This window comes from Myxocyprinus asiaticus, chromosome 40 (assembly GCF_019703515.2).
Source record: "Myxocyprinus asiaticus isolate MX2 ecotype Aquarium Trade chromosome 40, UBuf_Myxa_2, whole genome shotgun sequence".
NCBI classification, from domain to species: Eukaryota; Metazoa; Chordata; class Actinopteri; order Cypriniformes; family Catostomidae; genus Myxocyprinus; species Myxocyprinus asiaticus.
The window spans coordinates 11,881,113-11,897,863 of NC_059383.1; the positions used below are offsets into that span (position 1 = coordinate 11,881,113).

A 16,751-nucleotide genomic window follows, 5' to 3' on the forward strand; every position below is an offset into this window, starting at 1 on the left:
TGAATTCAAGTTAAACTCAATCGACAGCATTTGTGACATAATGCTGATTACCACAAAAATTTATTTTGACTTGCCCTCCTTTTCTCCAAATAAAAAAAAAAAAATCTGGGTTACAGTGAGATTTTTACAATGGAAGTGAAGGGGTGTAATATATATATACCATACATAGTACACACACACACACACACACACATACATATATATATATATATATATATATATATATATATATATATATATATATATATATGTGTGTGTGTGTGTGTGTGTGTGTGTGTGTGTGTGTGTGTGTGTGTGTGTCTTAAAATAGGCTAAAATTGCAGGCAGAAATTATATATTCATACATACATACTCACACACACACACACACACACACACACATATACATATATATATATATATATATATGTGTGTGTGTGTGTGTGTGTGTGTGTGTGTGTGTGTGAGTATGTATGTATGAATATATAAATTTCTGCCTGCAATTTTTGCCTATTTTTAAGATTTACACACTTTAGTTACATAACAAAATTCCATCAAAATGAATTAAGTAGAACAATCAAATTAATTAAAAGAATATAATTATAAAATAATATATAATATAAAGAATATAAAAGAAAATCATATAATGAAAAAATATTTAGTTTTTTTTTATTTACTTTTATTTAAGATTATGCAATTAAATTTGTTCGAATTTTGTTATGAAATTGAAATGGGTAAATCTTAATTTTTTTTATTTTTTTTTAGAGTGCTCATTTTGTTGTGTCCGAAATCGCTAACTTGTTAACGCATTCATTTCGGACAGAGCTTTTATTTTGTTACACTCTTAGTGGAGCCTCAAGTGTGGCCAATCAGCTCTTGCGCTCTGCTTACGTCTTTATGAAAAATGGCGGTGACTCGCAGCAGTGAGTTATGCGACTTGGTGCTGATTAAAAAGCAACTTATTACTATCATAGCGCAGTGTAAGGAAAGAGGACTCGTCCACAGTGTAAAATGGTAAAATACATTATATTCATAATTGAACATATGTAACAGCCTATTTTAATCGTAGTGTTTTCTTGGGTGACACTTAGTTAGCATGGCAGCTAACAGAGAAATGATTGCTAAAAACAACAATAAATATTACATTAAAATGATATTACTAGCTGATGACATCATTGTACTTTTTGTGACCTAATATGATGCTCAAAAATGCTACTTAAAACCTGAGTTTTGTGACCCAATCAGTGGGGCATTTGAAATGTTTATAGATGTTTTCATATCAAATGACTCATGTCATGACAAATTCACTGATAAATTAGCTAAATAAGTGCATATTAGGCAAGATGATACAGTGAGGAAGTTATTGATATTATTCAATATACAAGAAATCTTAATGATCTTATTCAATGGAAGCTATTCTTCAGAAACTCATTCCTTGTAATAGAAACTTTTACATGCAGTCAGCCTTAACAAACTCAAACATTTAGTTAAGTGTATTTATACTTGTGGTTCCATTGAAGTTTAATACTGTATCTTTTATTGTCTGTAATTTGCCGTAGTTATTGCACATCCTGTGCTAAATGTCTGCTGAATGTATGTTAAATGTCTGCACTGTAGTTTTGACATTTCACGGTCTGCAAAGTGTAACAATGATGATAAACTAGCCTTTTGTGTTGCAGGGCATCTGAACTGGCATTTTCTCTTGATCCCCTTCCTCTGAATGAGAGACCCCCAACGTCCGAACTAACTGCGGTCAGTGTGCAGTCCTAAAACCTTTTTAGTGTGGTTTATTTCTGTTTGTCATGTCAGTGCTTGCCATAGTGCATGTGTGGTAGCTGATTGGCTGATTTTTTATTTCAGGAGGACACTCAGGATTTGGATGCCCTTTGTCTGGCTAAATCATATTTCGACCTTAAGGAATATGATCGAGCTGCATATTTTCTCCGTGGCTGCCAGAGTCCGAAAGCATATTTCCTGTACATGTATTCACGTTACCTGGTAAGTGAGAAATTTCTCTGCTGTTTTTTTGTGTATTTAACTCTCTAAGACCCACTGTAGCAGGTTTGCAATGTTTGTTTGAAGCAGTTAAACAGTACTTTTTTCAAATGAAAAAATAATGAGGGAGGTAGTCACTACAAATAACAGTACTGGGTGAATCTGAACTGTATCAGAACAACAGTTTTAGTGGGGAAAAATATGCAGCTTGCTCAAGTAATAGAAAAAAAAGTCTTTATCATCAGTGGCTTCCTAAAAACACTTTAAAAGAGGAAAAAATAAAATATATCATCAATATCGATGTTTGGCTTTCTGAGGGAGGAGAAATGTGGAAAAAAATAAGTAAGTCTTGCTTTTTTTCTTGCCAGTCAGGGGAAAAAAAGAAAGATGACGAGACAGTTGACAGCCTTGGTAAGACAAAACCTTCATTTTTTAATCAGTTCCTCCAGCACAGACAGTCTTTGTAGCACCTATTTATCTGTCCCATGTATCTGTTTGCAGGTCCTTTGGAAAAGGGTCAGGTCAGAAATGAAGCCCTGCGAGAATTGCGGGTGGAGTTGAGCAAAAAGCACAGTGCAGGCGAGCTGGATGGGTTTGCTCTTTATCTGTACGTATCATTTGAAAAATATGTCAAAGATATACTGGGACTGTTGCACTTTTTGTTAATATTTGACAGTTTACTTTTGGTATTAACTTCCGTCTCAGGCGATTCGATCCCAAGTGGACATAGCTAAATACAGGTGCAAACTGGGACCAGAACAGATGTCAGAAACGCATAATGGTACCACATCACATTTGTATTGCAAGCGCTAAAGTGTCCCAGACATTATGAAAGCGTAAACTTTGCCGGTTACGTTCAGGTTGAAGGAATAGTTCACCCAAAAATGAAAATTCTAACTTACTCACCCTCATGCCATTCCAGATGTGTATGACTTTCTTTCTTCTTCAGAACACAGACAAAGATTTTTAGAGGAATATTTCTGCTCTGTAGGTCCATACAATGTAAGTGAATTATGACCAGAACTTTGAAGCTCTAAAAAGCACATAAAGGCAGCGTAGAAGTTATCCATAAGACTCCAGTGGTTTAATCCATGTCTTCAGAAGCAATATGATAGGTCTGGGTGAGAAACAGATCAATATTTAAGTCCTATTTTGCTATAAATGTCGATTTTCACATTCTTCTTTTGCTTTTTTGATTCCTATTCTTCGTGCATATTGCCACCAACTGGGCATGGATGAGAATTGATTAAATATGGTTTTATTATTATTAGAGCCCGACCGATATGCGATTTTAGAGGGGAAAATTCACAGATTACCGATATGCTGGCCAATATATTTAATTTTTGAGCTGGAATGAAAACAGACCTTTTCTATGTGGATTGTGCACTGATATGACTATGCAAAGGAACTCAGAAGGCTGATTTCTTAAATATTTTTTATCAAAGAATATTTGACATTATTATTATACATTGTCAACAAATTCTAGAAATGAACACTGAGAAAATAAAGAATAAATAAAAATAAAATAAATAGCTAAATAAACATCAGTATTACTATTTAGTATCAGTCAAATGCTGACCATTAAAATAAAGAATAAAAATAAAATAAATAGCTAAATAAACATCAGTACTGTTTAGTATCAGTCAAATGCTGACTATATTAATACTGCCGAGTCAAGATAAACAGCACCAGCGGTATTACACCGTATTCTGCTATACAAGTTCAGGGGAAACTTTCAACGGTGGAAAACCAGACTTCTAAATATTACATTTTATAAATGACACAACTGGAATTGTTCGGTTGAAGGGGGTACCAAACTGTGAATCCTGAACAAAACAGTTTGGTGAATACATGTGTACTCATTAGCTTCCACTCAGCTGAGAGCAATAGCCTATTTTCCATCCACTTTTCGTGCTATTTAGTTATCGACAAAGTGAAAATGCGTAAATTTATTTTGCGAAATTTGCCGTCTTCTGCCTGTTTCCATTCAAATGGCCTTTTATTGATAAAAATGGTGTGCGTGATGACGTCATGCCTAAAAAAACACTGTCGCATAAGTTTTGGTTTATCGCAAAAGAAATCTGCCCTTAAGCCGTTTCCATACAGAAATGTGTGTTTATCGCTAATTTGCCTCCCAGATGTCCCTAATTTTTTCTTCCGAAGTTTTGGTAAAATGGGGAGAGTATTGAGACGATTCATTTAAATTAGACAGCTTACTGTCATTTTAATTTCACAAATAAATGCAATCAGAAGATGAGGAATTGCAATCAAAAGGGAGCAGTTGTCCTTCTGATAGGACTGTAATATTGGTCCTGTTGTTGTGCCTATCGCAGGTTGCCATCGGTTCCGACCCGAAAATGAATCGTCATGGCCCTGTTCAAGCTGGCAACCTGCACCAAGTAGTGGGGGAAACTTTCGGTCTTAGTATAAGGATCATCCATCGATGTGTATATGCTGTGTGCACAACTATTAAAGAAAAACTGATGCAGTGTAATATCAGGGTTTACTGAGATTCAATAGGCTATTTTGAACAATCATTTAATCAAAAGCATCGCCATCTCAACTGCATTATACCCGTATATCCCACAACTTTTAACGACCAAATGAACGTGATTATCATCTAAACTTAATTTTAGTGTCATAATGCAGTTGACATTTTCTGAAGAAACTCAACAAATGTGATTCGATGTAAAGAGGGTTAGATTTAAAATATTTAAAAGTTTTAAAATGATCAAAATTTTGTTTTCTGAAAGTGAACTCAGCATTGGACAAATAGTTCTGATAGTTTATAGTCTTGAAAAAAGTGCAGAACATTCTGAGAATGTCATTCAGCCGACTTTATTAGTCTATAGAACAGGGTAAGGCTAATTTAAGTTTGTGTGAAGAAAAGGCATATATAGGTCTAAAAATATAAATAAATTAGTTTGGTAATTAATTTTTTTAATTTAATGCGTTTTTCGTTTGTTAATTTTATTTAATTGAATACAGGGAATTTTGCCAGCATTTTTTCAAAAGTATAAACAATAATTTAATATAATTGGGCTGTTAGTGTTGCAAAAAAGCACACTGAAGCTTTTCTTCTAGTATTGTGTATTTATTTTAATTTAAAACATCTTTGTGCACAGAAATGATATGTTTTTTGTATTTGCTAATTCCGTGACTGCCGTCTATTATTTTGAATGGTGTGGAAAAGCAACTTTAATAAATAAACGGATGTCTACCGCGATTAAATTAATCACAAACAGTGGCCATTCATTTGTTCTCCGTGCACTTGTCAATGTGCATGTCTTGATACGAGATATTTGTGTTGGCACTTCTGGAAGTGTCATGTTTGCAGTGATCGGATCTTTATGCCGTTAAGATCAATCCATAATCACGTACAATAAATTGGCTTTCAAGGATGTCTACCGTCGTCATGATTAACACAGGCTAACGGGTAAATTCTGTCTTGTGACACTACATTTTTGCGTTAATGCCAATTTCCTCGACAAAAAGTGTTTCCAAACCAGTTTTTCGTGACATTTGATGTATTGACATAGAGTTTATGCATTAGAGTTAAACGGAAAAATATTATGTCGACACTTGTGAAATTTTAGCGATAATTTGCATTTCCATCAGCTTTATTTTGATGCGCTAAAACTTTTTTCGCAAAAAATCCTTGGATGGAATCCTTGGTAGTTAATGAAAGTAGCTACGTGATTAGCTAGTTACCTATAAGCTCATTGTCACGGAGAGTAAAAGATGGATGTTGTTTATTTTACTTTCCAGCATTGCGTCTCACCAGCTACATAACAACGTAGCGTGAAATCAACACTCAACATACACAATCCACTACTGCACTGTTGTCTGCTGAGCTGCAAAAAGATGCTCTGATGTTTACCTTTCAATCTGCTACATTACTGACTGCATTGACAAACTATAGCTGGCTAACAGCAAACAGACATGAGTGACATGGTTGTCAGGGACAAGGTTAACGTTATATTAGTTATACTGAAAAGGGAAAATGATGGGGTCATTGTTTATTAAGTTTCCAGTATGTATTTCACAAACTAGTTAACTTACCGAGACACCGTTTAACTCCACCCTGTCTGCAGAGTCACCATCAGTTCAGAGTCAGCTCTGTAAACAATGGAGTCAGAGCGCACTCTGCTGGACAAACTACGCTATGACACCAATTCTAAAGCATTGTTTTCTGCATTATATGTTCTGAATAAAAGTTTGCATATCGGTAAAATATACACCGATACGATATGTCGATGAAAGACTAATATCGGCCAGCCAATATATCGGTCGGGCACTAATTATTATTATTGTCATTATTATACACAAATATATTTCCTTAATAATTTCTTAACTTAAAATTAATATTGGGTTTCAAAAATAATGATTTATAAGTGGGCTGAGACCTTATCACAACAAAAACAGGTACACAGTGAACAGATACAGTGTGAAGTAGGGCAGGGTATTGATACAGGTTCACCGTCTTTCGATTCTGATTTCCATTTGATATTGATTTATAAGGGTATATTTCTATTACAATGTCCATTTTGCTTGCATATGAATGAAAAATTCTCTCTCAGGGAATGCTCTTAATTTTAAAGGGATCTTCTATTCTTTTAGAGTAACTCTTCTGGGTACAATTTAAAAATATTAATTTGACAAATATTCTATCATTAGTTTTTCATTGTATTGGTCACGTTTTAGCTTTTGAAAATTGTTCAAATTCAGCCTATTCCATCAATATACTGTATATTTTTGTTACATGTTTATTGTTTACTTGCATAAGTTGTGTTTTTTTTAACAAGTGTTTACACTGATATGTAAAACACATGCTAAATTGGTACTGTCTCTTTAAGACTACCTTCATCAGTCACTGAGTGCATATAACTAGAGAACATGCACAGTTTCTTTAGCGCATCCTTGTGTGAATGGAATTAAATGTTTCTTTTTTAATTTTTTTTAATCAACCACTAAGCAAATGCAGGTAAAAAAAAAAAGCCTAACAATGAGGATTGAGCTCAAAACCTCATGTTGGTTGTGAGATTAAAACTCAAGTATATTTATAACTTGTTTGTGCACTGAGTAATGTGTGTATTCACAAAATCAGCGACCCTCCCCTCAGGGCGATATAATCATAAGTGGTCACTGAAAATGCATTTGAGATGCATGTTAAGACCAGATGCAAACAGCCTCTTTGTTAATATGCATATCTCTTTTCCCACCAGTTACGGGGTGGTTCTCCGGAAAATGGATTTGCTGAAGGAGGCTGTGGAAATCTTCGTAGCTGCGACACATGCTCTCCCTCTGCACTGGGGATCATGGCTGGAGCTGTGCAATCTCATCACTAACATTGAAATGGTATGTCTTTAACAAAGCCATATCACACAGTTCACCGGATGCACACAAACGTAGAAACTCTGATCCATGTTTTCATCAGCTCCTCTGTGATTCATGTCTATCTCAGCTGAAGTCCCTGTCTCTGCCTGACTGCTGGGTGAAGGATTTCTTCATGGCTCACATGTACACTGAACTCCAGATGATCAAAGAGGCTCTGCAGAAATATCAGAGTCTGATGGAAGCAGGGTTTGCCAAGAGCACCTACATCATCTCCCAGATCGCTGTGGCCTACCATAACATTCGAGGTGTGCCTTGTATGAAAAAGTAAATCATTGAATTGGAGTCATATGACACACTGTTGACTGATAGTTAGGGCTGGGAGATTAATCGTATTTTATTTTCAATTACGATTTTGGCTTCCAACGATTATGAAAACAAGATAATGGAGATAAAACAATTATTGTGCCGCATTCCGTTTCGTAATGATGCTCTCATTTTGTCTTGTGTTATAAATCCAGTGCACCTCTTTCCTTTACAGCAGTGCGCTTTTGCCCTTCCCTAAAAGTCAAACTCACTCCCCGCCAGGCTGTGACATGTTTAGTTCAGCTCAAGCCAAGATGACTGAAAGAGAGCCTTTGGTCATTTTTATATATTGAATAAATGTTTAGTAATTGTCAGTTGGTTGTGGAAGTGCACTAGGGCTGGGCGATAGGTCTCTTACAAAGAACCCGATACCGATTGCAAAACTCAATTGATCAACGATGATCGAAAATATTGTGAAATGGCAAAACCATGGTTCTGGGAAGTCAGCAAATATATTAAACAGTAGCCCAGAGTGTGAAACTAGCACCCACAATCCAGTTCACAAACTCCTCGTCCAAATGTATTTCATGCATGGGTAATTTTGCTCATCTACCCACAACAGGCGGGTGACCTGTAAGACCGACGTCTCGTAGTGACACGTGTCAAGAAATGCTGTTAGTCACAAAGACACGCACATGAAGAAACACGCACACATTATATTTTTAAGAACAGACAAAAGAAAAGCAGCCAATGCTTGTGTCTGATTCGCTGTTTGTTCAGGTCTTGTGGAACAAGCATCTGTAAAGAGTTTTCAAACTTTTTATGTTTCATTCATCTGAAAACTGTTTGCAAGAATAATGTCTTCTATGAAAATGCTGCAAATTATCTCCGATCATCTCAGAAGGTGCTGTGAGTTTAGTTCGCTTTATTTCCACGCGGTTGGCTTGCATTGTGAACGCAACTCTGCAGGTTCAATAATATACGTCCTTGTATTAAAGAAACAAAGAGGAAAGTGATTAAATCAAAGTAATACAAGACATGTTCACCTTGAACTTAAAATTTAGTTTTTATTTTCTTTAGGCAGCTTTAACTGGATTACCAAAACGCAATACAAACACAAATTCGATAAGAACAGATTTAGCAGCATTATTTTGGGAACACAAGGGAATCTATTAGGCTATATTATGATGATTATTATTATCTTTACATTTATAATTGTCTTTAGTTCATAATCAGTAGGCTATTAGTAATTTTTCACTTGTTGTCGTTGATGGATGCTTGCGTGATGGCAAATGGGGCCGTTGGAGACGGTGAATGTATGGATTTGGCGATGTTGTTAAATAAGATTTTGTTTAATCACTTCATTATTTAAAAAAAAAAATTTGTTTAGTTTAATGTGCAGTGTGAATTTAGAAATCTCTTTTGTTTATGTTTTTCATGTTTCAAAAAATGAATGTAATTTTTAAAACAAAATCAAAGAAAAAAAATCACCGACCCTCGTCAGAGGGGTTGACGATATAAGATAGTAAAAAAAAAAATTCACATATCGCCCAGCCCTAAAGTGCACTACAACATAGATTTTATTTATTTTTATCTAATTTATTTTTATATTATTTATTTAAATGTGTATATATATTTATATATTTATTTTTTTTAAATTTTTATATTTATAAATTTTTTTTACATTTATTTTTATTTGTTTTTCAGTTGAATTATATTTAAAGTTTAAGGAAAGTCTAGGTTTTTTTTTTTAAAAGTTCAATAAATGCGTGATGTTTCCAAAGCCAATGAGTAATCGTGTTTAATAATCGTGATCTCAATATTGACCAAAATAATCGTGATTATGATTTTTCCCATATTCGAGCAGCCCTATTGATAGTGGATTTTGCCGATACTGATAACTAAGGTGGTGGGAAAGGCAGATAACCGATTAATCGGCTGATAGTTTTTAAAATCGATTCATAGAATGTAAAAAAAAAATGGTATTCTTTTCTTACTATGATCGGCACAGATATAGAGGCTGACTGACAGACTGATAACCGACTAATTTACCGATTCATTGTTGCAACTATTGGCACTGATCAATCGGTAAAACCAATATATCAGTCTACCTCTTGGTGTAATTGATTTAGAGAATGTAAAAAAATCTAATATCATACTCACTTAAAACTATACTACACTACTCTCTCCACGATCTCAACACTCCATTCTCATATAGGTCACAGAGTGTAGCAACCCCCCTCACAATCCACTCTGACCAGCAGAAAGGGGATTTACCAATACACAATCTTGGGTTCTGCCATATGCTCGAGGCAACATTTAAATAAATGTCCGATTTAAACATTCTGGACACTTTTATCCATACCGAGTGTAAATGCGAAATAACGGGGTGTAACTTAACTTCTCAGATTAGTTTGATAGAGAGGTTTTGCAATGGCGAAACAGGGGCAAGAACTTCCTGTTCAATAACAAATCAGGAAGGGGCTCTCTCAGGTGGAAGTGACCAATGAGCCAAATGTCTGTGACTGAACGCATAGTAATAAAACAAAATCTTCGGTAGGCCTAGCCCACCTTTGTCAATCGGCCTATGTAATTTATTGAAATGCAATCTGGGACACTTACCATTCCAAATGAAGGACTTTGCTATGCTATAAAATTACTTGAAATAAGAGAAGGGTACATCTACAGGGAGAGATTGTAGCAGGTAGTTACATTTTGGAATTCAGTTCATTTTAATAACATTAACCTTCCCAATCATAGATAAATGTAATAAAGCCCACCTGCCCAAATGCTCAAAAACCTTTTTATTAAAGGGTCAAAATGAACACTAACTAAATCAGACAAATTTGCTGGGAATAAAATTCCCAAATACTTAATGCCCTGTTTGGGACACTGGAAGGTGCCCGGATGGAAAGCCATTACTGGACAGTATGCTGTCAGAGCCAAAGCTTTGGATTTAGACCAATTGACTTTGTATCCTGAGAACTTGGAAAAGGAATTAATAATTCTGTGGAGGCAAGGCATAGATCTAGTAGGTTCAGAGACAAATAATAAAATATCATCTGCATAAAGAAGAAGCTTATGCGCCATACCTCCCGCCATCACCCCTGGAAAATCATCCTTCTTTCTTATCGTGGCTGCTAATGGTTCCAGGGCAAGACAGAACAATAATGGGGAAAGAGGGCAACCCTGCCGAGTGCCCCTATTCAGAGTAAAATAATCTGAAATTAATCCATTTGTTTGTACCGCTGCTACAGGGTGTCTATAAAGTAACTTAATCCAACCAATAAATGTACTCCCGAACCCATACATTTCCAAAATCTTAAAAAGATTATCCCATTCTACCATATCAAACGGCGTCAAGTGAGATGGCAGCGACCGGAGACTGATCATTTGCCACTGACCACATGATATTGATGAAACGCTTAATGTTATCAGAAGAGCTACGGCCCCGACTAAACCCCACCTGATCTATATGTATAAGAGATGTCATAACTTTAATTAAACGGTTAGCCAAATTTTTTGACACCATTTTTACATCTAGCTGGATCAGGGAAATTGGACGGTAACTCTTACACTCACTTGGATCTTTGTCCTTTTTAAGAATCAGACTGATCCGGGCTTGCGTCATGGTTGGAGGAAGCTTTTCATTCTTTAATGATTCCGTATAAACTTCTAACAAAAGTGGAGCCAGTTCTGCTGCATAGGATCTAAAAAATTCAGCAGCAAAACCATCTGGCCCCGGAGCCTTGCCTGTAGGTAAGGACTTAATTACCTCTTCAAGCTCCTCCAAGGATATCTCAGAATCAAGATAATTGTTTTGCTCCGTCATCAGTTTAGGGAGTTCTAATGGTTCCTCAAAGTTTCTAATATCTTCATCAGTAGACGAAGACGTGGAACTATAGAGATCAAAATAGAACTCTTTAAAAGCATTATTAATATCAATGGCCGAGGTAAAAATTTCACACCAGCAGATTTCACTGAGGGAATGGTAGAAAAAGACTCTCTCTGCTTTATATATCTAGCCAAAAGCTCCCCTGCTTTGTCCCCCGACTCAAAATATGACTGTCTTGCCCTGAATAGCCAAAACTCCACTTTCCGCAACAAAATAATATTATATCTGTATTTCAATTGGGTCAATTCTCTGAGGCCATCAGACGACATTCGGCGCTTCAGCTCTGCCTCTGCAATTTTTAATATTCCATTCCAACTCCAGAAGTTCTCGTGCCTTGGATCTCTTGATGAATGAGGCATACTGTATGATCCGGCCCCTAAGAACTGCCTTAAGTGCCTCCCAAGCCACACCCACAGAAGATACTGAAGACCAGTTGGTCTCCATATAAACATTGATTTCAGTCTTAACATTTGTTGGAAATCAAGATTTTGCAAAAGGGATACATTGAAGCGCCAACTATGTGATTTCTTTTTCTCCGTATATGGCAACACTTCTAAACTCACCAGGGCGTGATCTGAGACTAAGATGTTTCCAATTGAACAATCAACAACAGATGAAATGAGGGACTTATATATAAAAAAATCTATTCTAGAATAAATCTTATGGACTGATGAAAAAAATGTATAGTCCCTACCAGATGGGTTCAAAAGTCGCCAAATATCTGCAAGACCAAGATTTTTACACATCCTGTGAAGCATCAATGTTGCTCTAGTGGGCTTACACACTTTTGCTTCACTATGATCAAGGACTGAGTCCATCAATAGATTAAAGTCTCCTCCCAATATTATATCATGAGGGGTGGCAGTGGCTTGCAACATCCCTTCGAGATCAATAAAAAGCCCTGATCATCAAAGTTAGGTGCGTAAATATTAGCCAAAATCAACCTTCAAATAATAATGACTCTTCCTAATTTATATTTAATCTGTTTTAGACATTTGAATTGTAGATGTTTATCAATATATGAAAAATGACTCCCCTGCTCTTACTTGAGCCAGCACTAAAGAAAACACGTCCACCCCGTATATTCCCAAATTTTTCAGCTTCCTGTGGGGAAAGATGTGTTTCTTGAAGAAACACTATCACATTTCTTACGCTTAAGAAAAGAAATAACCTTCCTTCTTTTTATGGGGTGCCCCAACCCATTCACATTCCACGTGGAGAAAGATTTGACATTTTGATATAATAGAAAAAATAAATTGTGTGTCAAAAATAAGATTATACAGACAACAATCAAACCAAACAAACAGAAAAAAGAAAAACGTGCGCATTAACCCCGCGCACCACAGTGCCAACCGACGTCAATCCCTTTAAACTCAAAAGGTCCATGTACGCCTACGAGAGCCCCCGTGACAAGTTTGTCATCGGATTGCTCAAGTCCGATGCTTCTGCACAAATTTTGTAAGGCAAAATTACATAACAGAAAATACTTTGTAAAAAAAAAATAAAAAATACACCATGACTTAGTCAATCAACGTTATAAAAGACATCCTTTGTGTGGGCATGTAAATATTTTGCGGCCATCCCCAGCATCCACTCTCAGTCTGGCCGGGAACCCCAGTGCAAAAGCGATCCTCCATCAATGCAAAAGTTTCTTGAAAGAGAAGTGTTATTCCACAAAACAAACTCCAGCTGCTAGGCAGAACCAACACAAACAGAAACAAAAATGGCACCCAGCTTCCTCAGACTATTGAGTGTATTTTCAGCAAGTCAATCCACTCACATAAGAAACACCAAATGGCTTACTCACTCCAATATATTTATGAAGGACAGTGCTTGTTTGGGACATGTAAATACTTTGCGGCCATCCTTCGTTTCCATTTTCAGATTGGCCGGAAACATCAGTGCAAAAGCGATCTTCCATGATGCGAGTTTCTTACACTCCTTGAATCGATCGCGTTTCTCTCTTTTCGAATTCACAAAGTCCTGGAACAAGAAAATATTGTGATTCTTCCAAGAAAGCTTTCCTTTGCTCCTCGCCTCACGTAACACAAGATCTTTATTGGATGATCTCAGAAATTTGGCCAGAATTGATCAGGGCCAATCTCCCTCAGCAGATCTGTGAGCCAGGACTCTGTGAGCTCACTCGATTTCCAGTTTATGGCCTGTTATGTCGAGCAGACTCGGGAAGAGCTCATCTAGGAATTTCACCATATCTCTGCCTTCTTCATGCTCAGGAATTCCAACAATCCGTGCATTATTTCTTTTTTCGAGATTTTCCAGTTTTTCCAAAATGTTTCCCAGGTCTTTTTTGGTTGCAAACGGATTAGCGGATTATTCCTTTTCCGATGACTCCAGATAATCAATCCGTTTCTCAACATCTGCCACTCTTGTAACCAACTCAGAGAATTTTGTTTCCATCGCCGTAATCGATCAACGTATTACAGCGAGATCCTCCAAGTCATTAACAACCTACGTCAGCATCACAAACATGTTGGACAGTTGACGCTGAATTTCCCCAGCCTTGCCATCCAAATCGAGTCCCCGGTCTGCAGGCCCGTCAGAGGTTTCAGCTTGAGCACGTAATTGTCCTCTAATGTCTCCAGAGTCCAAGGACCTCGACTTCCCTGCCATGTTTACCCCAAAGAACAAATATATAACTGGGTGTATTGAATCTAACTGGACTATAACACAAAAATAATAAAAAAAAACTAACAAAGTGCGCAGAGCTCATCACTCACACGTCTGCTCCTCGCATGGTGCCATGCGACCTCAATCTATTGCTTTTCTTACTATGATGGGCACAGGCATAGAGGCTGATTGATAACTGACTACTTTACCGATTAATCGTTGCAACTATTGGCATAGATTAATTGGTAAAACCGATATTTCAGCCTACCTTTTGGTGTAATCGATTTATAGAATGTAAAAAAAAAAAATCGTATTCTTTTCTTACTAGGGTGGGCACAGATATAGAGGCTAACTGATAGACTGATAACCGACAACTTTACCGATTAATCTTTGCAACTATTGGCACTGATTAATCGGTAATACCGATAGATCAGTCTACCTCTTGGTGTGGTTTTACTAAGCTTTTTAGAAGACATTGCATCTGTGTGATGTGTTTGAAATCAGCATATTGAAATTGAATATTAAAATTACGACATCCTTAATAATAATACATTTCTATATTAATAATTTATCTGAATAATTTATGATAATGGGATCATGCAAATAATAATATTTGTTTCCTAATTATATGTTCTGTCCAGATATTGATCAAGCTTTATATTTGTTTAACGAGCTTCGAGAACAGGATCCTTTCCGCATTGAAAACATGGATACCTTCTCAAACCTGCTCTATGTTCGGGTAAGAGCAATTGATCAGAACCATATGGGGATTTCTGTGTCCGATTACAATATTTAAATAAAATAATAACATTACAAACTTATCAGCTGATATTTATATCTATTTTTAATTTGAATATAAATCAATAATAATAACATGAAAACATAGTAAATGTTCATATAAATGGAGTATTGCACAAATGAATTAATTATGAATGGCATATTTCAGTTAATTAAATGCTATGTTTTTGTTTTGTTGTTTTTCTTCTCCAGAGCATGAAGCCAGAGCTCAGCTACCTGGCTCACAATCTAGTAGAGATCGATAAGTACAGAGTAGAGACATGCTGTGTCATAGGTGAGCATTGAACATGGTCAGAGGAAAGCCATTATTTCTACACCCATCATGCATTGACTCTGATGCATAGTGCACTCAAAAATAGCAAGAGCTTGTTGAAATCAAAAGTTCCAGTCTGATTAACTGACTTCTACTCAATTTCTGGAGTCAATGTGCACAGGTTTTTTATTACCCCAGCCAGTTTTATTACAAGTTACTAATGAGCTCTTCAGAGAAGCTTGACAAAGTTTGCAGCATTCAGTTTTCACATCTTTGAAAGGAATTGAGGAGTTTAGTTTGAGACACTTGGTGGCAAGCAGTAAAATAAGCACACCTGTAAATTCCACTTTATACTCAGAGGTAATATGTTCCCTCCTCTAAATCTCTCTCTTCTATATTCTTTCTTCTGCCAAACACAAATGAAGATTTTTAGAAGAATATTTCAGATCTGTAGGTCCATACAATGCATGTTAATGGTGACCAAAATTTTGAAGCTCCAAAAAGAACATAAAGGCAGTATAAAAGTAATCTATACGACTCCAGTGGTTTAATCAATGTCTTCTGAAGTGATCTAATCGGATTTGGGTGGGAACAGACCAAAATATAATTATTTTTGCACTGTAAGTCTTGCCATTGCTGTCTCTAGACACTATCATGATTTTAACCTTGATTACAATTCCTAGCGCCATCTAGCGCTCGGAGCATGCATCAATCACTTCAAACCATGATTGCCTAGGAGACTGATGATGTCTAGATTTATAGTAAAAAAGGAGATTTATTTTGGTCTGTTTTTGCCCAAATCCGATTAGATCACTTCAGAAGACATGGATTTAAACACTGGAGTCATATTGATTACTTTTATGTGCTTTTTGGAGCTTCAAAGTTTTGGTCACCATTCACTTGCATTGTATGGACCTACAGAGCTGAAATATTCTTCTAAAAATCTTAATTTGTGTTCAGCAGAAGAAAGTCATACACATCTGAGATAGCATGAGGGTGAGTAAATGATGAGAGAATTTTCATTTTTGGGTGAACTATCCCTTTAAGTCAGAATTGGTTGAATAAAAGCAGAAATGCAAAATAATACATGCTCATCTGAGATCTATAGTCTCAAGATCTTCACACTTTAGTAATGTGTCCTTAAAATTAAACAACACCAAGTCGTAATTCACTTGTAAATACTGTTTGTTTTGTCCTCCATCCCCAGGAAACTACTACAGTCTGCGGTCTCAACATGAGAAAGCTGCCCTGTATTTTCAGCGGGCTCTGAAGCTGAATCCACGCTGTCTGGGGGCCTGGACTCTTATGGGTCACGAGTACATGGAGATGAAAAACACATCTGCTGCCATTCAGGCCTACAGGTACGTCTGATGAAAAAGAGTAATTCTCTTCAGGTCTTTAAGCTGCATGTTTACGACCAGAAAATGAAATGATACATTTTTACACATTTGTTTGCTGTAGATCAGGAAGTCAGTATTGACTAAATATTGTAGTTTTTGATTATGATAATATCTTGTTTTGCACTTTTGTCAAAGCAGAGCCATACACCATCGTACATTTGTT

General features: G+C 36.3%; 1 protein-coding gene across 1 annotated transcript in view; it reads left to right on the forward strand.

Annotated features, from left to right (window-relative positions):
• The first annotated feature begins 883 nt into the window (after positions 1-883).
• Positions 884-16,751, forward strand: part of LOC127431054 (cell division cycle protein 23 homolog) — a 34,214-nt gene continuing 18,346 nt past the window's right edge. Inside the window, exons 1-10 of the mRNA XM_051681279.1 lie at positions 884-993; positions 1,659-1,731; positions 1,840-1,977; positions 2,343-2,385; positions 2,476-2,581; positions 7,200-7,332; positions 7,439-7,616; positions 14,779-14,876; positions 15,128-15,209; positions 16,396-16,549. Coding sequence (XP_051537239.1) covers positions 884-993; positions 1,659-1,731; positions 1,840-1,977; positions 2,343-2,385; positions 2,476-2,581; positions 7,200-7,332; positions 7,439-7,616; positions 14,779-14,876; positions 15,128-15,209; positions 16,396-16,549 — 1,115 coding nt within the window. The remainder of the gene's footprint in view (positions 994-1,658; positions 1,732-1,839; positions 1,978-2,342; positions 2,386-2,475; positions 2,582-7,199; positions 7,333-7,438; positions 7,617-14,778; positions 14,877-15,127; positions 15,210-16,395; positions 16,550-16,751) is intronic.